Genomic DNA, 23896 nt, shown 5'->3' with positions numbered 1-23896 from the left:
TCTACCTCCTCAAGTTTTTCTGGAATCCATCCATTTCCATCCATCCCCACTGTCACTTTCCAAAACTGTGCCACCGTGATTTCTCTCACCTGGATTACTGCAAGTCTCCTAACTGCCTCTGGTCTTGTCCCTTTTTAGTCTGTTCTCCCTGAGGCAGGAGATAGGTGGGCCCCAAGCTAGACATTTACAACTGGCCTCCTGTTCCAAATTCCTGGGGTGAGAAGAAGATGGGCTCCAGGCCGGACATTCATTACAACCCCCAACCCCCATGTTTACATTTCCTGAGGCAAGAGACAAACCGGCTCCGGACTACATATTTATGACCGGACTCCAGTCTATATTTCGAGATCTGCACTTCAATATAAGAAACAACAACAGGAACAGGGTAGATAACTGGACATTGGACACTTTTACGGCAGGGACAGAGAGGGGCTAAACCCTGTTAAAAGATCAAGACATCATGCATTTCCCATCCTTGGTGCAAGGGAAACATTGTACATGCACAGAAAGGCTCCTTGGGGTTCAAAAAGGAGGGGGCACCACCCCATCATAGGTGATGCTAAGGCCATCCCCTAGGCCTCTGGACTGAAATCCATGTTGGAAAAAAGTTGCCCATGCACTGTCAGGGAGGGTCCTAGGGCAGGTCAGGTGTTGAGAAACCAGATAATTGGCCAAAGGTAAACAAAGACCTGGAAGAACTGCCCTATATAAATGACTTAACCACCTCTTTACTGTGCTCATTAGGGAGGAGGCCCACACCCTTGCTCTCCCAGTGTGTAATTGTGCCTTGCTTCCATCTTAACTAAACAAACTGTTTCTCTGTGTGCTCTCCCACTAGTTGTTGTGCTATATCTCTAAATAATAAACTTTGTACCTGTTTTTTTTTTTTACAGTTTTGCCTCTGTAAGAAATGCATTTTTCACTGGGGGCAATAGCCAGGGGGTCTGGTGGCTAGGATTCCTGGTTTTCATCCAGGCTACCCAGGTTCAATTCCTGGGCAGGGAATTAAGATCTCGCTTCACGCCACCACTCACTGCTGCCTCTCCGAGATCATCCCCACCAGGAGAATCTTTTACGTGAATGTGATGCTCAGTGTCTAGCATATATCTGGCACACAGTAAGTTCTTATTAAATATTCACTGAACTGATGTTGCCTCCTACTTATAATCCTTCTTTGGCTCTATACTGCCTGCCTTATTTCTTTTCAATATCCTTTGAACTCTATGCACTAACCATACTATGTATCTTTCAGTTCTTTGAGTATTCTATATATTCATTCTTAAAATAAATACGAGCCCTTGAATAGCCATAAATGAGAAAAGACATGTCCCTGGTTTAATAAATCTTATGTTCTACAGGGGGAAAAACAGAAAAAACAACAGATAAACAAAAGGATTTTAAGTAGCAATAACTACTATAAAAGAAAAAAAGAGGCCAATGTGATATAATGTGGCTGGGTGGCTACTTCAGACTGAGTTACCAGAGAATACCTCTACAAGGAGGTGACATTTGTGCTGAAATCTAACTGGGAAGGAACTAAGACGCAAAGATCTGGAGGTTCCTAAGCATTAGAACCAGCAAGTAGAAAGACTTGAAAAGAGCGTGATCTAGAGGAAAAGAAAAAAAAAAATGAATGTGGCTAGAACACAGTAAGCACAGAGAACAGTCTGATTATCAGAGAAATAGCCAGGGGCCAGGTCATAAAGGCCCTCAAACACCATGTTAAAGAGACAAAGGGAGGGTTTTAAGCAGCCACAATATGGAAGAATGGCTTTGAGAAGAGTAAGCCTGAAGACAGGGAGAATGCACTACTGCTATAGAAATCCAGAGGGGAGAGGAGTCTAAATATCTCTGTGGGAAGAACTCTCTCCCAGCATCTCTAGATCAGTGACAGGAACATAGGAGGCATTTATTACAAATGCATTTTATACTATCCCTATCAAGTATAATACTAAAATTACTTATTTTCTTGTCTGAATCATCCATTAGACCAAGTGAATGAAGTCAGGAACCACATCAGTCCTATTCTATCCTCTTTTCCCAAAATGAAAGTCCACTTCCTGAAGAAAATCCAGTTAAAAATACACCTAAAAACGCTGCAAGAATAAATACACTAATGAAAACCATCAGTACCCCTGAGAAGTAGTGCTAGTTTTTGGAACTCAATTTTAATTAAGCATTCTAAAAAGGTACTCTAAAAAGAAATAAAGGTACATGGAAATCCTAAGAGGCATTTGGTTAATGTTCGTCTATAAAGAGTTTACCTGGAACAAAAGGCAGGATTTTACAAGAGAGAGACTAAAAAGACTAAAGCCTCATTGTATTATCAGCAGCCGCAGTCAGATTAGTAAACGCAAATCAACTCTTACTCAGATCTTGGCCATACAGTTTGAGCTAGAAGTATGCAAATGTAGAAAATATTAAGTGGTGGCTATTTGGAAACAAGGCCTCAAGAATTTTCCTCAGGTTAAAAAGAGGTTAGTAGAAAACATACCACCTGGTTGGAAAGTTTAAACATAGCTACAATATAGCACAGAAAGAAAAGAACTAAAATTCACTTCTAAGTACCACCATAAGAATCAATCCCTCACAACCAAATGTAAAATAACTAGCTAGCAGGAAGCAACTGCAAAGCACAGGGAGATCAGCTCAGTGCTTTGTGTCCAACTAGAGGGGTGGGAGACGCAAGAGGGAGGGGATATGGGGATACATGTATACGTATAGCTGATCCACTTTGTTATACAGCAGAAACTAACACACCGTTGTAAAGCAATTATACTCCAATAAAGATGTAAACAAACAAACAAAAAAAGAATTAATCCCTCACTATTTTCAAACAGAAGATTCTATGAAAGAATAAGGTTAAGGCCATTTGTCATTCATCTGTTAATGTTATTTTTAACTGAGTGCTTCTGTACTGGAGTAACTTCTGTCTTTTCTAGCTTCAATTCACTTTGTTCATGTGAATGTTAAATTTTAATCATTAACATGTAATTAATTTCTGAAAAGCTCATATTTAAACACTAGTGTTAAATTTTAGCATTTTTCTCTTGCAATAAGACATCAGAAATAATTTTCATTTCTAATTAACTTGATAGGTTACCATGCTCATCAAAACTACTAGAGCTAACATTGAAATCTATTAAAATAGCGAGAAAATAAATATCAAAGAAATCCATATTCTTAAGTTGAATTACAACATTATATACACACACACACACACACACATATAAAATGGTACAGAGGAATCTAAAGCTTACATCATTGTCTCCAGCAACGTAGAATGATACAGTCTGGCTCCCAAGATTAAAATCTATCCAAAATCCCTCAAGTTTTTCATCTGATGGTATTTTCAACTAATAAAATAAACATATAAAACTAGAATATACTATGCTTTTAAAAGAGACAACAGAAAATTATGATGTTATATTCATGGTTGAGTTTTTTTAAAAAAGAAAAGAGTAGAGCTGGAAGGTATGGGAAGATAAAGAGCAGGCAAGTACAGCATTTAAATCAATTTAGAAACAATCAAAAGAAATGCTGCTTAATATTTTACATAGAAATTAGCTAGCTCCAAAAAATCACAAATATTCCAAGTACAAATAAAGGTTGAAAATATTTTCATGTTTGAATATATTCATGAATGATAAACAATAATGGGCTTGATTAAGGAAACATAAGAAAATTTGAAGTACAACCTTTATATTTCATTTATCCTTGGCTACAAATGTGCCATTTCATAAAATGTCACTTAGATCCAGAATACCAGACCAGCTGTATTTGTGATCTAATTATGACTAACATTAATGTTCTTGTCAATTTGTAACCTACAATTCACTTGACCTTTCCACCAAAAGTCATCTAATAACTAAAACAACACATACTAAATTTAAAATTTACCTCATATTTATCAAGAAATGCTGATAAACAAGGAAATGTAAAGACCCTGAAACAAAAAGTAGTCTGAATTAAAGAAAAAATTAATAAGCCTTCACAGCATAATTTTGACTTGCCATACAAATCACACCTAGGATCAAAAGGAAATCAAATCAGGCAGTAGTGACAACAATTTAAATAAAATCATATTTCCTTCTTTATTACTCTTTAAAGTGAGAGTTCAGGGGAAATCTGTTTCTGAAAGACAGCATATTACTTTTTTTTATAAATTTATTTATTTATTTATTTTTGGATGTGTTGGGTCTTAGTTTCTGTGCAAGGGCTTTCTCCAGTTGCGGCGAGCGGGGGCCACTCTTCATCGCGGTGCGCGGGCCTCTCACTGTCGCGGCCTCTCCCGTTGCGGAGCACAGGCTACAGACGCGCAGGCTCAGTAGTTGTGGCTCACGGGCCTCAGCATATTACTTTGAGGATACTACTCAACCTACCATTTTGACTAAAGTGACTGAACCAAATTACTTTTCATGTTATCGACTATGAACAGAGATTCCTAATTTAGCTTATACTAGTGATATTGATACAGTGGAAGTTCCCATAAGATTATATGGGAAAAGAAGAGTAGAAGTGAATAATACTGCTAATAAAAATGGCTGAACTCATTGAATACTTTCTTGGTCAGATACTACTATAAATACTAAGTGTATAACCGTCTCATTTAATCTTCACAACAAACATATGAGGTAGATATTATTAGTATTCTTATTTTACAGCTAAGGAAACTGAGGCGAGTAAGGTTAAATAACTTGTCCAACATTAGAACAGAAGAGGGGGACCTGTTATTCAAATCCAAATAGTGTGACTCCCTGCGCACAACCCTCACCCTATCTTTCATTTCCTTAGCAGGTAAACTAAATGTGAACTCATTCAATCCAATGTGTCCTGAGCACCTATAAGGTGCCAGGCACTGCACTACAAAAATGCCTCTTCTGTCATTGTCAAAAGTGATAAAAATTTATATTACCTAGCCTTCCATGACCATTCTTGAGATTAAATAACTGCAGAAAGAACATCCTTACAATATGCTAATTATAAAAGAAGATGATTTATGTTTGCTATATATTTTTATTCCAGTATGTGTACGAAGGAGGTAGCTCAAGTAATATTTATACCTAGATTTTTATTGTTCCTTAAACACCAAATTTATAATATATATGCAATTCTGAAATATAGTAAATCAATTTTAGACAAAGTTATTAATTAATATTAATTAAATAAAAATGTATTCCTTCCTCTAAAAAGTACAAAGCAAAATAAGACCAGTGGAGGATTATTTCAGCCTACCATTGTGTGCTCTTTCTTGAGCTCTATTTCTTTATCATTAAATGGTTGTATTTTGCATTGTTTACCTTCTTTTGTCTCCAAGCATGCCATTTACAAGGTTGAGAAATATCCTGCAATCCTAATTTTTAAAAAAGAGAGAGCTTTTAAAAAACATAGTAATTTTTAAAAAACTTGTTAATTTGTTATTTTTACACTACTTACTGTTTCAAATTCAGAGTCTTTAATTCCTTTAAATGCATTAGCAATAAAATCCATTGAAAACCACTGACATGCCAGTTCTTGCCTTTGTTTTTCTGTGGTCATTCTACATAAAGCTTCTATGATAGCCACTTGTAAGTCATAATCTTTAAAAAAAAAAAAATTAATGTATTATTTGAAATTATGAAAATTAAAGTTTATAAAAGTCAATACATTTCATAAGTTGTTAGAACAAGCAAGAGTAATAAGGAACGTAGTGTAATTTACTAATCTTTTGCCATTTTCTTCATATAGATTAGAAACATCTCATCATTACAGGCATGCATATAGCCCAAATAACAAAATAAGTTTACTAAGAGAAGAAAGGAGTAAAAAAAAATTTTTAAGGATATTTAAAAGAAACTCCTAAATGTTCAAAGATTCTTCCATTCCATTATTAGAGCTGTGAATTACAAAATAACTCATACAGAAGTCTATAAATCACAGGTAATCTTTGTTTTCCTTTTGCATATCATGATATTTACAGTTATTTTAAAGTACTTTAAACCAGTGGTTTGCTCTATATGTAAATCACTACATCAAAATTTTCTCATATGAAACTTAGGAAAGAAAATTTGAGCTCTTTTAATAAAAACATTGTTTACAAACAAATCTATCAATCCCAAGAATATTAAACCTCTTAATTTCACAAAATACATTTAAGAAATTTCTTCACAAAAGGAATCCAAATCTACGTGAAAATTATTATTCAAAAACCTACCATTAGGCACAAATTATATTTGACAACTCCTGTTATCATACTTATTTTTTTAGTCCCACAGGTATTTATCCTTTAATTACTTATTAAGGTAATTAAAAATTGCTTGATTATACACAGTTTATAATTCCCTCGCATAATTTCACTAAATTATAATGTTACTATTACTTTGACTACTTAGATATGCCTTAGATATTATAGTCTATTAATAAATTTGGAGTAATTTCAAATATGAACATTTTGAAAAAAAGACTTACCTCCAGCATCTAAAATCCTTTCTCCCATACTACTCCTGTGAATCAAAATAACAGGTTATATACTAGACAAGTATCAATTAACTAGAAAGCTCGTATGTTTGGGGGAAAAACCTTCACCAAAATTTACAATTGATTAGTATCACAGACTTTGGCAGAAAACGTATATATAAATTATACTAGAAAGCTACAAGAGTTTATCAGTTTTAATTATTAATGCAACTCATGGTTGCCTTATTTGCCTTATAAAACATCCTTTAAATTCTTGACTTGAACCACTAATTAAAGAAATATAGTACAAATTATTACATGAGAATTAACATTTCTTGGTTAGAGAGTATTTTCCTGGCATCTTGAGGCATTTTGTCCAGCATAGCATTCATTATTTTTAGAGTCTAGAAAAGAAAAATACATAATCCATTAACTTTATATATTCAGTGAAACATTAAGTACTTAGAGATATATTATAGGTACATAAACTTAGAAGCCTATTTTTTCTTAATCACAGCATTTTATGCAGGGAAAGAAGGGTGGAGGAAAGAGTATAAAGTATAAAATAGTGAATACAGGAAAACATAAAACACAGGATATCAAAAATAGAATATACCATGATTCCTGTACTCAAAGCAGTTATACTCTTTGCAGTATGACATATGTTTATTATTACTCTAAGAACTAAAGAAGCAAAAAATATTACCCTATTCATATTTGTTCTTATGACTATACACATGTACACACACACATATATATATATATACTAATACAGGTTATTTTTAGCATTTACTTAGGAACTACTAATATCTAGATGGTATAGTTTATTTTCATATGAGCTATATATGTATATATAAACCCACATGCTTATGAATTTTCAATACATATTTAGGTAATATTGGGTTGGCCAATAGGTGTGTTTGGCTTTTTTTTCCATAAGATGGCTCTAGTAGCGCTTAGGAGTCTTTAACTTCATTCGAAACAATTTTGTTAGATTGTACTGTGACAGCTGTCATATCAGTGTGCATTTAAAAAGAACTTACCAAAATTGGTGAATTTTTGTGTAGTCATTTTAATATTGAAGATGGAAGAAAAAAGCAACATTTTTGGCATATTATGCTTTATTATTTCAAGAAAGGTAAACATGCAACTGAAACGCAAAAAAAGATTTGTGCAGTGTATGGAGAAGGTGTTGTGACTGATGAAACATGTCAAAAGTGGTTTGCTAAGTTTCATGCTGGAGATTTCTCCCTGGATGATGCTCCACGGTCGGGTAGACAAGTTGAAGTTGACAGCGATCAAATCAAGACATTAACTGAGAACAATCAACGTTGTACCACGTGGGAGACAGCTGACATACTCAAAATATACAAATCAAGCGTTGAAACTCATTTGCACCAGCTTGGTTATGTTAATCGCTTTGATGTTTGTGTTCCACATAAGTTAAGCAATGAAAACCTTCTTGACCGTATTTCCACATGCAATTCTCTACTGAAACACAACGAAAACGTTCCGTTTTTAAAACAAATTGTGACGGGCGATGTAAAGTGGATACTGTAAAATAATATGGAACGGAAGAGACACTGGGGAAAGAGAAATGAACCACCACCAACCACACCAAAGGCCGGTCTTCATCCAAAGAAGGTGATGTTGCATATATGGTGGGATTGGAAGGGAGTCCTCTATTATGAGCTTCTTCCGGAAAACGAAACGATTAATTCCAACAAGTACTGCTCCCAATTAGACCAACTGAAAGCGGCACTCGACCAAAAGCGTCCAGAATTAGTCAACAGAAAACGCATAATCTTCCATCAGGATAACACAAGACCGCATGTTTCTTTGATAACCAGGCAAAAACTCTTACAGCTTGGCTGGGAAGTTCTGATTCATCCGCCATATTCATCAGACATAGCATCTTCGGATTTCCATTTATTTCAGTCTTTACAAAATTCTCTTAATGGAAAAAAATGTCAATTTCCTGGAAGACTGTAAAAGGTACTTAGAACAGTTCTTTGCTCAAAAAGGTAAAAAGTTTTGGGAAGATGGAATTATCAAGTTGCCTGAAAAATGGCAGAAGGTAGTGGAACAAAACGGTGAATATGTCGTTCAATAAAGTTCTTGGTGAAAATGTAAAATGTGTCTTTTTTTTAAACTTAAAAACCGAAGGAACTTTTTGGCCAACCCAATATATTTCATCATGTCAGACAATGAGTTAAGACAACAGAGATACACTACATGATAATTTAGTGCCAAGATAAAATAATTATTCAATTTGATAAATTGCTACCAAATTGTCTTCACCTTCTCTTTAAGTTTTCAAAGAAAATCTAAAAAATGACTTTACCTCCTGCTGAATACAAATATTCACTCTTGAGTCAATAACCAGGGCACAAATTCGAGGTATGAAACTTTCCACTACTTGCCTTTTACCTGAATAAAAGTAAATTATTGACAAATGTGTATTTTAAACTCTTTTAAATGACAATCTTATATGTGTTAATAGAAATCGGACATACTAATTCAGTTCAGAAGAAGGCCCAAGGACTGGCCTGGGCACCAGGAAGAATGAAATTCAGTCCTGGTTCTGCCATTAACTAGCTATGTAACTTCGAAAAACACCATTCAAACAGATGTGACTGATTTTAACTCTGGCAAAGGAATAACCCCAGATCCAGCTTCCCCTTTGAGGCACTTAAAGCAGTATTTATTACTTTTTTGGATAAATAAATACAGTCCGAAACTGGAAACGTCTAATTTGAGGTTTTTATGAAAACTGGCCTCAGTAATTTATAGTCATACCTCCAAAATTCCAGAACGGCCATTAACACCTCCAGACTTCATGAAGATCTAAATATCTTGACCTATTTCTAAAATTTGACCCTTTTCTCTCAAAAGACAAGGCTTTATTAATACTAAGTATATTAAGAGGAATTTGCTACATGTTAATTCATGATGCAGAGTTCTAAAATAATTTTAACTAATGGCAACGCTGCAACAGAAAATGCACTTTACAAAGTGACTACATTAAAAGAAAAAAAAATCACTGAATTACTTGAAAAGATAAAGTGATTTACTTAAAAAAAAACCAGTTGGATCACTTCATAATCACTGGTGCTTTAGGACTGTTTTCTCCCTTAAAAACTTAAGAATTTAGACTAGATTGTTATGTTAATTGCAAAGAAACCAATGAAAAGGTAGCATTAACTACTACTGAAATAAATAGCAATTGATATTTTTAAACGCTTTGGCAGCAATTAGCTGTTCCTTTATTTATAAACAATTCACCGGCCCCAATTACCAATCCTAGGTAATTCTTCCTCAACCAACACAGAGATAAAATAACTTGAGTTTATTGTTGGACATAAGGCACTGCCAAGCACAAGTGAAATGATGAGTTGTAACATGTTCTATACTCTCTGTGTACTCTGAAAATTTTGTTTCATTAGATCAAGGACAAACTATGGCCCACAAACTAAATCCAACTCACTGTCCCTTTTTGTATGGCTGTATTCATCAGCAGGTACTCTGTGGAAATATGTGAATCTATCATGATTTACTGAACTGGTAGTCTCAGGTGAATGTCATTCATTCTTACGAACTTAGCCATCATTAGCCACCACTAAATGAATGGCTTTGGTAATTAGCTTGGGCTGCAGAGTTGATGGGTTTCTTAATGAATTCAACACCAAAGTCCAAGGCAATATTAGTGCGTATATGAGAAACTTATACTTCAATAAAGTTATTTCAATGAAACAAAGGTCATCTGAATCACAAGTAATGTCCAGCTGCTTTATACATCTCCTAGGCTGTCAAAAGCTGAGACAAGAAATGACATCTCCATTTCCAACAACAAATTTATAGGGGATATATTTTTTCCAAGCTCCAACTACAGATCCAGCAGCGTTTCTGGATGTTGATGTAGGTGCAAAGGAAATTTCCCTATTTCAAAATTCATTTTAACTCTGCAACTGAGGAGCTTCCACCTAACCTTCAACCGAAAGTGATTAATCTGCAATGCAATGGCATTCTAAAAAGCAAATATTAAGAAAAAAGTCTAATATAATTCTATAAATGCTTTCCAAGTGATGAATATGCTCAACTAAAAATCATGCTCATGCTCATGAACTGGTATCAGTATTTGGCATTATCTGCATGAAAAGACGTTTTCTAATGTAATATACACAAAATTTCACTACAGATAAGCATGAACAAATGAATATTTGCAATTAATTTTTATAACAGCAAACACTAACTCTGAACCTTAATTAAGAGAAACGTCATCTTCTCAAAAAAGAGTGCTATTCTCATTAGTAGACCTGTATTACAAAAACACTGTACTCAATTATTATTATATTTTGAGTTGCATCAATACAACATTTGTGGAAATTTGTTTTCTTTCTTGTTAAATAAGTACCTACATAATACCATCAATTTTTTTCTTGGCCCACAAAGCCTAAAATATTTACTATCTGACCCTTTACAGAAAAAATTTGTCGATCCCTGAATTAGGTAATGAATTCCTAATATTAGGACAATACTACAAGAACTGCAAGATTATACCAAAACTCTAACAGCAAATTACTGTTCCAGTAGAAATAAAATGTTTATTATACCTTCATCATCGATGTCACGTATGACCTGAAAGTGAATAATATTTAATTTAAAACTTACTATCTTATATTATAAACCATTACAAACAGTATTAAAATAACAGGTTACATATGAACTCACCAAATAATTATTTAACTTTTATGTATTAACTAATTAATCAGGATAAATGCACTAACCAACCTGTTAGTGACTTTTAGTCTCAGGGCATATAGAACACAAATTGTTTTTAAATAAACACATGCTTTATAACATCAGTGAATCAATATGATTGTTACCATCAAAAGATCAAATAAGTCTTCTATCATATTTATAACAGCTTCATCTTTTGAATTTCCTTGACTCAGAATAATCTCCTTGGATTTTTCAAACCAGGCGACCATGTAGAAAAAGAAATGTATATACATTAGTTACTCTGAATTCAATTTTAATAATTTTAAGAATGTACTCATACCAACAGTAAAACCTAAGAATAAAGAAACATTAAAAATTCCAGTATTGTATCAAAATAAGTTTATGCTCTTAAACACTGTCATTGTTTTTGCTTTTTAGTAGCTCACTATATGTTCCCATTTTTTAGATGGGAATGGATGAAGTTAATCCAATTCCAAGTAGAAAATCTTTACTTCCCCCCCTTCAAATTCTTAGTTCATGTACATTCATATTCATAGATAAAAAATAAATTATCATTACACATTAGATTATTGTGGCATTTTTACTATTTGAAATGTTTTGGTATTATTTTATTTTTATTAACTCAGACATTTGAATACACACTATGTCTTAGGCACTGTTCTTGGTGCTGGGTATACAACAATGAACAAAACAGACAAAAATCAACATCCTACATTCTAAAATGGGAAATAGATAATAATAAATGATATAAAAAGAAAAGTAAATTAAGTTAGATAGTGATTAAGATGAGCTAAAGAGAAAATAAAGCAAGTAAAGGCCTTAGGGAGTCTTGTGACCTTAAATTCACACAATTATCAAGGACCCTGTATACAGTTCCCTTGTGATCTTTATTTTTCTAACATATACCACAGGTTAAAAAAATATTTTATCTCAAAGTTTTATATACACTTCCCAAATTTATTTTCCAACAGTTTGAACCATTTAATTAGAAAACACACCTTTAATCATATTTCCCTCAAAGAAATATGTTACATATTCTATACTCATCTTTTGGACTAGTCCTTGTTTTATCATAGTTAGAAGTCCAGCTCGCCCCAATATACTGATATTTTTGCCACATCTTCCAAAAGAAACCAAAATGGTTGAAACAGTTTGGATATCCTTTTTATTCAGCTCCTGAAATGCAAATTATACATTTAAACATCTGTAAATACAAAATAGAATGGAATTGGCATTGTGCTAGGAGCGTTATAATCCTCACAAATCCTGTTGTTAGTCATTATCATAATCATAATCTCCATATTGCAAAGGACAAAAGTGTGGTTTAAAAAAGGCAACCTGCTTACAGGCACTCAGCCAGTGAATGACAAACTCAGTACAAAATTGCAGACATGTATAAACTCAAGAAACTTTAGAATTATGATGCAATGAATCAGTTATCTTCCATTCTAAAAAGCTCTATGCATTTAACTAAGGGATACAAGAAATTTTTACTCACTCTTCTAGTTCGTAACAAACGTCAAATTCTGTGGAGATTGTCAATAATCACTTTTTTCTCACGTATAAAAATACTTTATACATGACAAATCAAGTACAAGGTCTTCGATGATTTTTATTTGTTTTTGTTTGTTTTATTTTTTGCAAGCACCAAGCACTGTCCACACAACATGAAGAATATGCTGATAGGCTTTTAAAAAAATAGATCAAGTTGTTTAAACTTCAAACAGGTAAGCTGTTTTTCCCATTTAGATAACAGTTAATAATGGTAAACACTATGTAAACACAGATTTTTTTGTATATATTATTTAGAAAACAACAGTCCAACATGTTATTTGGGACTCCTCAAACAAACACACACAAAAAGCAAGTGGTGAAACAAGCATTTATTTAGATAGTTATAAGTGAGCTTGCCAAAGCCTTTTTATTCATTCCTTCCAACGGAGTATCTCTTCCTAAAAAGTAGAGTGGTATCTAATAACTGTAACACTCATTCAACAAAAATGAATATTTACCCTGCACATAAGGTTATCCAACTTGTGCAAAAACTGTTTGCTGCATTTAATCTTCACATCTTCACAAATATCAATTTGTAAAAGTGTTTTCAAAGGTTTGAAATCATTTTTTCTTAAAGCAACATCAATGCATTTTTCCAACTGCTGAAATATAGAAAATGGCAAATATATTGAATCAAAACCCAAATTAGTCACCTTATGAAATCAAGTAATTTAAGAATTGTTTTCACATTTGAAAATTCTCAAGAGCTTATATAATATCAATTCATTTATTTAAAAAAACTGTCCACTATTAAATTCAGAGTAACAGAATTAGAGATTAAGTTTTTTGATAATAATAAGCTCTATACAGGAAAAATATATTTTACTAATTTTCCACTTCATATTTCTTACTGGAAAGTCATCATTATGCTAAACTCAACAAAAACCTGTTAATGAAGGAAATAAAAATCAACTTTATAGTAACTAATACTTAATACCATGGATAAAACCCTAACATAGCTATCAATTTCTTCATGAAGTTTAAATAGTTAAAAAAAAAAAAAAATTGCATAAAGACAGGTAAAAGCACTTTTTTAGAAACTATACCAACCAATATAACTTAAGCATTACATACACATATAATTTATTATTTATTATATTCTATATTTATAAGCTTTACAAAATCTGCCATCCCTGCTATTAAAGTACACCACCATTAATAAGGAATTTTCATATATTAATATGACTCTCCTAAATGCAAGTATCTCACAGTTTTAAGCCTTGATATAAAAGTATCCAGCCAGTGTATGATTCATTTCTATGTAAGAGATAGATATAAATCATCTTTAGTACTTTATATTCTTAATAAAGCTTTTGGAAACAAATCTATTGAAAAAATAAAAGGATAACATTTTTATTTCAATTATTTGACTCTTGACCATTTCATAAAAACAAGTAAGCTTTGTCTTTCGATAGCATTTAATACCTATAAATAAGCAGAAAGTGATTTTAGGAATTAAAATAAAAGACTTCCTTTTGGTCTAGGACTACATACCTGGAGATCTGGTCTTACTGGCATTTTGACTTAATTTTAAAACAGGTGGACAAAACAAACACCTACAAAAGAAAGCATATACTTTCTGAATCTTACAATCTATTTTATATGTTTACAGTTTAAAAATCTTAACACACATAAATAAGCATTGCTGCTTATACCAAAGGCAATAAATGTTGTTTCTTCAAGTTCCTCACTGCTTATGAAATTACTCATTTGAATCTGTCCAAAGAAGTTTCTGGAGGAAAGCCTGAAGATCATTTATTCAAGCCTTGCCTTTTTATAAATGACTTAAATAAATGTCAAAGTCCTGCCAAAAGGTCACAAAACTAGTCACTGAAAGAATATAAATGTGAACCTCCCTCATCAGAGATTCCAACTTTGTTCCAACTTTGGGAACAAGAAGAAAAATAATCTTGAATTAATGCCTAAATAAAATTTAAGCTAGTAATACAATATTTAAGAAGGGACATATATGCAAGTATACTGCCAAAGAACAGGATATGTAAGAATATACAAATATGCAATGAAAGGAGGAAAAGATAACCTAAACACATCTTTCCCTTCAAAAGAGAATGGAAACAAGAAGCAGCAGGGTTACATTAAGCACCATCTTAACAAAAGCATCTAACATTTGCAAATGCAATTTGGAGGTTTGGAGGTTAGTCCTATAAAGGAAAAGAAATAAAACAATCTTCTCTAGACATCATAACTAGAACAATTTTAAAATAATCTGTACTATGAAGAGCTTTGTAATAGAACCTCAGGAAATCCAACATAGAGGGGAAATTAATTACTTAATCCAGGAGGAATACAGGACTGTGTATCTTGAAGGCAACAAGAGGCACTAGTCAATCTACTTTCTTGCAGACATGCCAGTAGAGATATTTAAGTGCCAATGAGGACATACATAAGAGGCATACAAAAGGGATGAGCAAAAAAATATCCTGCATTTCCAAAGATTAACTCCGGGGGAAAAAATATGATCCACAGAGAAACACTGATTCCACACACATAGGGAATCAAGTATAAAGATGCTTCTGCAGCATCGTTCTGAGTGAGAAGATTCAAAAGCACCTAGATGGGAGCTAGGAATGGGAGGGAGGGCAAGGAATGAAGAAATAAAATGTGGCATATGCTAATCAATTTTGTGAACATAACAGTTACATAAAATGGACGAGAATTTTAGATGTTTGCAGCCAAACAGTTTTAGTGATTAAAAAACATGTTGCCACAGGATAGATCATATCTTGGGTCACAAATGAAGCCTTGGTAAATTTCAGAAAATTGAAATCGTATCAAGTATCTTTTCCGACCACAACGCTATGAGACTAGATATCAATTACAGGAAAAGATGTGTAAAAAATACAAACACATGGAGGCTACACAATACACTACTTAATAACGAAGTGATCACTGAAGAAATCAAAGGGGAAATCAAAAAATACCTAGAAACAAATGACAATGGAGATACGACGACCCAAAACCTATGGGACGCAGCAAAAGCAGTGCTAAGAGGGAAGTTTATAGCAATACAAGCCTACCTCAAGAAACAAGAAACATCTCGAATAAACAACCTAACCTTGCACCTAAAGCAATTAGAGAAAGAAGAACAAAAAAACCCCAAAGCTAGCAGAAGGAAAGAAATCATAAAGATCAGGTCAGAAATAAATGAAAAAGAAATGAAGGAAACAATAGCAAAAATCAATGAAACTAAAAGCTGGTTCTTTGAGAAGATAAACAAAATTGATAAACCATTAGCCAGACTCATCAAGAGAAAAAGGGAGAAGACTCAAATCAATAGAATTAGAAATGAAAAAGGAGAAGTAACCACTGACACTGCAGAAATACAAAAGATCATGAGAGATTACTACAAGCAACTCTACGCCAATAAAATGGACAACCTGGAAGAAATGGACAGATTCTTAGAAATGCACAAACTGCCGAGACTGAACCAGGAAGAAATAGAAAATATGAACAGACCAATCACAAACATGGAAATTGAAACTGTGATTAAAAACCTTCCAACAAACAAAAGCCCAGGATCAGATGGCTTCACAGGTGAATACTATCAAACATTTAGAGAAGAGCTAACACCTATCCTTCTCAAACTCTTCCAAAATATTGCAGAGGGAGGAACACTCCCAAACTCATTCTATGAGGCCACCATCACCCTGATACCAAAACCAGACAAAGATGTCACAAAGAAAGAAAACTATAGGCCAATATCACTGATGAACATAAATGCAAAAATCCTCAACAAAATACTAGCAAACAGAATCCAATAGCACATTAAAAGGATCATACACCATGATCAAGTGGGGTTTATCCCAGGAATGCAAGGATTCTTCAATATACGCAAATCAATCAATGTGATACACCATATTAACAAATTGAAGGAGAAAAACCATATGATCATCTCAATAGATGCAGAGAAAGCTTTCAACAAAATTCAACACCCATTTATAATAAAAGCCCTGAAGAAAGTAGGCATAGAGGGAATTTTCCTCAACATAATAAAGGCCATATATGACAAACCCACAGCCAACATTGTCCTCAATGGTGAAAAACTGAAACCATTTCCACTAAGATCAGGAACAAGACAAGGCTGTCCACTCTCACCACTATTATTCAACATAGTTTTGGAAGTGTTAGCCACAGCAATCAGAGAAGACAAAGAAATAAAAGGAATCCAAATCGGAAAAGAAGAAGTAAAGCTGTCACTGTTTGCAGATGACATGATACTATACATAGAGAATCCTAAAGATGCTACCAGAAAACTCCTAGAGCTAATCAATGAATTTGGTAAAGTAGCAGGATACAAAATTAATGCACAGAAATCTCTTGCATTTCTATACACTAATGACAAAAAATCTGAAAGTGAAATTAAGAAAACACTCCCGTTTACCATTGCAACGAAAAGAATAAAATATTTAGGAATAAACCTACCTAAGGAGACAAAAGACCTGTATGCAGAAAATTATAAGAGACTGATGAAAGAAATTAAAGATGATACAAATAGATGGAGAGATATACCATGTTCCTGGATTGGAAGAATCAACATTGTGAAAATGACTCTACTACCCAAAGCAATCTACAGATTCAATGCAATCCCTATCAAACTACCACTGGCATTTTTCACAGAACTAGAACAAAAAATTTCACAATTTGTATAGAAACACAAAAGACCCCGAATAGCCAAAGCAATCTTGAGAATGAAAAATGGAGCTGGGTGAATCAGGCTCCCTGACTTCAGACTATATTACAAAGCTACAGTAATCAAGACAGTTTGGTACTGGCACAAAAACAGAAATATAGATCAGTGGAACAGGACAGAAAGCCCAGAGATAAACCCACGCACATATGGTCACCTTATCTTTGATAAAGGAGGCAAGCATATACAGTGGAGAAAAGACAATCTCTTCAATAAGTGGTGCTGGGAAAATTGGACAGATACATGTAAAAGTATGAAATTAGAACACTCCCTGACACCATACACAAAAATAAACTCAAAATGGATTAAAGACCTAAGTGTAAGGCCAGACACTATCAAACTCTTAGAGGAAAACATAGGCAGAACACTCTATGACATACATCACAGCAAGATTCTTTTTGACCCAGCTCCCAGAGAAATGGAAATAAGAACACAAATAAACAAATGGGACCTAATGAAACTTAAAAGCTTTTGCACAGCAAGGGAAACCATAAACAAGACCAAAAGACAACCATCAGAATGGGAGAAAGTATTTGCAAATGAAGCAACTGACAAAGGATTAATCTCCAAGATTTACAAGCAGCTCATGCAGCTCAATAACAAAAAAACGAACAACCCAATCCAAAAATCGGCAGAAGACCTAAATAGACATTTCTCCAAAGAAGATATACAGATTGCCAACAGACACATGAAAGAATGCTCAACATCATTAATCATTAGAGAAATGCAAATCAAAACTACAATGAGATATCATCTCACACCGGTCAGAATGGCCATCATCAAAAAATCTAGAAACAATAAATGCTGGAGAGGGTGTGGAGGAAAGGGAACACTCTTGCACTGTTGGTGGGAATGTAAATTGATACAGCCACTATGGAGAACAGTATGGAGGTTCCTTAAAAAACTAAACATAGAACTACCATACGACCCAGCAATCCCACTACTGGGCATATACCCTGAGAAAACCATAGTTCAAAAAGAGTCATGTACCAAAATATTCATTGCAGCTCTATTTACAATAGCCAGGACATGGAAGCAACCTAAATGTCCATCGACAGATGAATGGATAAAGAAGATGTGGCACATATATACAATGGAATATTACTCAGCCATAAAAAGAAATGAAATGGAGGTATTTGTAATGAGGTGGATGGAGTTAGAGTCTGTCATACAGAGTGAAGTAAGTCAGAAAGAGAAAAACAAATACAGTATGCTAACACATATATACGGAATCTAAGGAAAAAAAAAAAAAAGGCCATGAAGAACCTAGTGGCAAGACGGGAATAAAGACACAGACCTACTAGAGAATGGACTTGAGGATATGGGGAGGGGGTGGGGTGAGATGTGACAGGGTGAGAGAGTGTCATGGACATATATAAACTACCAAATGTAAAATAGATAGCTAGTGGGAAGCAGCCGCATAGCACAGGGAGATCAGCTCGGTGCTTTGTGACCACCTAGAGGGGTGGGATGGGGAGGGTGGGAGGGAGGGAGATGCAAGAGGGAAGAGATATGGGAACATATTGTATATGTATAACTGATTAACTTTGTTATAAAGCAGAAGCTAACACACCATTGTAGGCAATTATACTTCAATAAAGATGTTTAAAAAAATTAAAAAAAAAAAACATGTTGCCAGATCATAAATACAGCATAATGCCACTTAACATGCAAAAAGAAATTTTGTATTATTTATGATTATACCTCTAGGTGCACATAAGTATACACATATTTGTGTGCATGCGTGCGCCTGTGTGTGTGTGTGTGTGTGTGTATGTGTGTGTGTAGAGTGACATTCACCTACACCACTCAGGACACTCTATCTGTCAGCTTATTGGGGAGGAAGAGTAGAGAGTTGCACAGAACCGTAATCAGCTATTTGGCAACGGGAAACTTCAGTTTTATTTGTAATTTATACTTACTTACCCTTTTTAAAAGTAAATTCATACTAAAATGCAGGTAGGTGGGGTCCAAAACGTGGGATCAGTCAAATGTGGGTTCGGGTTATTGTGAGGGAAATGAAATCGCCAAGGCCAGCCTCTGCACTTAAGCAACCAGAGTCCAGCTACTCCATCCAAATCTATCCACGACTTAGCTGTGGTTTTGCCCCATCTGGTTATGTTTGTCTGCTCTAGCTTAAATACTAAATGGGTGACTCTAGGTCTGTGGCTAGCTGGGGATTCCAGTATACCAGCAATAATTCCAAGATCTCTAAATAGTTGGTAGTTGTTTTATCATCTTGCCTGGGAAATACTGGGAATGCAGGGACCCACCGGTTTGCTTTCCCAATTCCCAACAAGGGGTGTACCTATTTTCTGCTTGGCTTCAATCTTTCTCTCCTTCTCCCCAGGCCATCACAGAAGATGGAAATTTAGCCTGTATTAACTCAATTATGGAGGTAAGAAATAAGTACAGAAGGCCAGCAACCAACAGGGGGATTAATGAGGAACCATAAGAGGAACAAGGTAGGCTAGAGAACCCTGAGCGTCCACCACTGCCACTACACCATAGGCCTGAAAGCTTCAGGGGGGAACATTCCTTGGAATAAAAAGACAAAGTTGAGGATATCACAGGATCACAAAGGAACAAAATGTATAGAATAAAAAGTTGAGATATGAAGAAGAGATGCACACATTCCACTATCTATTCAAGGAGAAATCCAGAAAAAATTTTTAAATAAAAAAGAGCAGTGAGATGGCAACAGCTGAATAATAGCCAAGAACTTTCCCAAATAAATATAAACATCCACAAGTTGAAAAAGTCCATGGAATTCCAGGATAAATAAGAAAAAGTACATCTAGACATACTGTGAGGACATTTCTGAGTAAGAATAAAAGAGAAAATCTTAAGTCACCACAGCAAAAACAAAACACAAATGCATGCAAAAGAATAAACATAATAGATTCTGTTCTCACAATGTAATAAATTTAGAAATCAGCTACAAGATAGCTTCAAACTTCCTATATATTTGGAAATTTAAACACATACATGTGAATACTCCATGGGATACAGAAAGATAAAAAAGACAAAATATTTAAGTGACTAAGAAAATGTGAACATATAAAATCCCATAGGATACAACCAAATCAGCACTTAAAGTACAATTCATAGACTTGGATGAATTAATTCAAAGGTGAGAAACAGAACTAGCCAAAAGAAAGAGACCCACAGGACCTCCAAATGGTAGTTATTAGACAAATACTTCAAAATAACTGAGTATTGTGTACATAACGATTATAATACAAGACTGAGAATTGTGGCAGAGAACTGGAAACTGGGGTGGGCAGAAAGGAAGGCCACAGGAAATCTGAAAAAAGACCAAATAATCCTAAAAACAAAAATAGTCAATAAGAAGATTATTAAGAAAGAATAAAATGTATGGTTTTAATAGCAGATTAGAAATGGAAGTGGTATCAGAAGATAATATCTGGAATGAAGCAGAGACAAAAATATGGGGGAGTATCCGAAGTCAGATCAAGAACACAAAGGATGGAGGAGCTTCAAGATGGCGGACAAGTAAGATGCAGAGATCACCTTCCTCCCTACAAATGCATCAGAAATACATCTACATGTGGAACAACTCCTATAGAACACCTACTGAACGCTGGCAGAAAACCTCAGACCTTCCAAAAGGCAAGAAAGTCGCCACGTACCTGGGTAGGGCAAAAAAAAAAAAAAAAAAAAGAAAAAGAAAAAACAAAGACAAAAGAATAGGGACGGGACCTGCACCAGTGGGAGGGAGCTGCGAAGGAGAAAAGGTTTCCACACACTAGGAAGCCCCTTCGCGGGCGGAGATGGGGGTGGGCGGCGGGGAAGCTTCAGAGCCATGGAGGAGAGCGCATCAACAGGGGTGCAGAGGGAAAAGTGGAGAGATTCCCGCACAGAGGAATGGTGCTGACAAGCACCCACCGGGGCGGGCGGGGGCTGGGAGCTGAGGCTCAGGCTTCGGTCGGATCGCAGGGAGAGGACTGGGGTTGGCGGCGTGAACACAGCCTGAAGGGAGCTAGTGCGTGCGCCACAGCTAGCCAGGAGTGAGTCCGGGAAAAAGTCTGGAGCTGCCGAAGAGGCAAGAGACTTTTTCTTGCCTCTTTGTTTCCTGGTGCGCGAGGAGAGGGAATTAAGAGCGCCGCTTAAAGGAGCTCCAGAGACAGGTGTGAGCCGTGGCTATCAGCGCGGACCACAGAGATGGGCATGAGACGCTAAGGCTGCTGTTGCCGCCACCAAGAAGCCTGTGTGCAAGCACAGGTCACTATCCACACCTCCCCTCCCGGGAGCCTGTGCAGCCCGCCACCGCCAGGGTCCCGAGATCCAGGGACAACTTCCCCGGGAGAATGCACAGCGCGCCTCAGGCTGGTGCAACGTCATGACGCCTCTGACGTCGCAGGCTCGCCCCGCCTCCTCCGTACCGCTCCCTCCCCCCGGCCTGAGTGAGCCAGAGCCCCCGAATCAGCGGCTCCTTTAACCCCGTCCTGTCTGAGCGAAGAACAGATGCCCTCAGGCGACCTACACGCAGAGGCAGGGCCGAATCCAAAGCTGAACCCCGGGAGCTTTTTGAACAAAGAAGAGAAAGGGAAATCTCTCCCAGAAACCTCAGGAGCAGCAGATTATATCTCCTTACAATCAACTTGATATACACTGTAGCTGTGGAATACCTGAATAGACAACGAATCATCCCAAATTGAGGAGGTGGACTTTGGGAGCAACGATATATGTATTTTTTTCCCTTTTTCTCTTTTTGTGAGTGTGTATGTGTATGCTTCTGTGATTTTGTCAGTATAGCTTTGCTTTTACCATATGTCCTAGGGTTCTGTCCGTCCTTTTTTTTTTTAATTACTTAAAAAAAATGTTTTTTCTTAATAATTATTTTTTATTTTAATAACTATTTTATTTTATTTTACTCTATTTTATTTTATCTTCTTTTTTTTCCTCCCTTTTATTCTGAGCCACGTGGAGCACAGGCTCTTGGTGCTCCAGCCAGGCGTCAGGGCTGTGCCTCTGAGGTGGGAGAGCCAAGTTCAGGACACTGGTCCACAAGAGACCTCCCAGCTCCACGTAATATCAAACGGCGAAAATCTCCCAGAGATCTCCATCTCAACGCCAAGACCCAGCTCCACTCAACGACCAGCAAGCTACAGTGCAGGACACCTATGCCAAACAACTGGCAAGACAGGAACACAACCCCATCCATTAGTACAGAGGCTGCCTCAAATCGTAATAAGGCCACAGACACCCCAAAACACACCACCAGACGTGGACCTGCCCACCAGAAAGACAAGATCCAGCCTCATCCACCAGGACACAGGCACTAGTCCCCTCCACTAGGAAGCCTACACAACGCACTGAACGAAACTTAGCCACTGGGGGCAGACACCAAAAACAACAGGAACTACAAACCTGCAGCCTGTGAAAAGGAGACCCCCAAACACAGTAAGTTAAGCAAAATGAGAAGACAGAGAAACACACAACAGATGAAGGAGCAAGGTAAAAACCCACCAGACCTAACAAATGAAGAGGAAATAGGCAGTCTACCTGAAAAAGAATTCAGAATAATGAGAGTAAAGATGATCCAAAATCTTGGAAATAGAATGGAGAAAATACAAGAAACGTTTAACAAGGACGTAGAAGAACTAAAGAGCAAACAAACAGTTATGAACAACACAATAAATGAAACTAAAAATTCTCTAAAAGGGATCAATAGCAGAATACCTGAGGCAGAAGAACGGATAAGTGACCTGGAAGATAAAATACTGGAAATAACTACTGCAGACCAGAATAAAGAAAAAAGAATGAAAAGAATTGAGGACAGTCTCAGAGACCTCTGGGACAACATTAAATGCAACAACATTTCGAATTATAGGGGTCCCAGAAGAAGAAGAGAAAAAGAAAGGGACTGAGAAAATATTTGAAGAGATTATAGTTGAAAACTTCCCTAATATGGGAAAGGAAATAGTTAATCAAGTCCAGGAAGCACAGAGAGTCCCATACAGGATAAATCCAAGGAGAAACACGCCAAGACACATATTAATCAAACTATCAAAAATTAAATACAAAGAACAAATATTAAAAGCAGCAAGGGAAAAACAATAAATAACACATAAGGGAATCCCCATAAGGTTAACAGCTGATCTTTCAGCAAAAACTCTGCAAGCCAGAATGGAGTGGCAGGACATATTTAAAGTGATGAAGGAGAAAAACCTACAACCAAGATTACTCTACCCAGCAAGGATCTCAATTCAGATTTGACGGAGAAACTAAAACCTTTACAGACAAGCAAAAGCTAAGAGAATTCAGCACCACCAAACCAGCTTTACAACAAATGCTAAAGGAACTTCTCTAGGCAGGAAACACAAGAGAAGGAAAAGACCTACAATAATAAACCCAAAACAATTCAGAAAATGGTAATAGGAACATACATATCAATAATTACCTTAAATGTAAATGGATTAAATGCTCCAA

General features: G+C 35.6%; 1 protein-coding gene across 1 annotated transcript in view; it reads right to left on the bottom strand.

The window, feature by feature from the left end:
- SYCP2 (synaptonemal complex protein 2) overlaps nucleotides 1-23896 on the bottom strand; it is an 80522-nt gene that overhangs the window by 45472 nt on the left and 11154 nt on the right. The window contains exons 2-13 of the mRNA XM_082361010.1: nucleotides 14227-14288; nucleotides 13191-13334; nucleotides 12226-12354; nucleotides 11322-11426; nucleotides 11049-11073; nucleotides 8780-8865; nucleotides 6754-6839; nucleotides 6448-6482; nucleotides 5437-5579; nucleotides 5301-5353; nucleotides 3901-3946; nucleotides 3261-3356 (exon numbers count right to left, since the gene is read on the bottom strand). Coding sequence (XP_082217136.1) covers nucleotides 3261-3356; nucleotides 3901-3946; nucleotides 5301-5353; nucleotides 5437-5579; nucleotides 6448-6482; nucleotides 6754-6839; nucleotides 8780-8865; nucleotides 11049-11073; nucleotides 11322-11426; nucleotides 12226-12354; nucleotides 13191-13334; nucleotides 14227-14250 — 972 coding nt within the window. The 5' untranslated portion in view covers nucleotides 14251-14288. The remainder of the gene's footprint in view (nucleotides 1-3260; nucleotides 3357-3900; nucleotides 3947-5300; nucleotides 5354-5436; nucleotides 5580-6447; nucleotides 6483-6753; nucleotides 6840-8779; nucleotides 8866-11048; nucleotides 11074-11321; nucleotides 11427-12225; nucleotides 12355-13190; nucleotides 13335-14226; nucleotides 14289-23896) is intronic.

The sequence above is a fragment of the Balaenoptera borealis genome (genome assembly GCF_965194805.1).
Source record: "Balaenoptera borealis genome assembly, chromosome: 16".
Classification (NCBI taxonomy): domain Eukaryota; kingdom Metazoa; phylum Chordata; class Mammalia; order Artiodactyla; family Balaenopteridae; genus Balaenoptera; species Balaenoptera borealis.
This window is presented reverse-complemented; position numbering and strand designations above follow the sequence as displayed.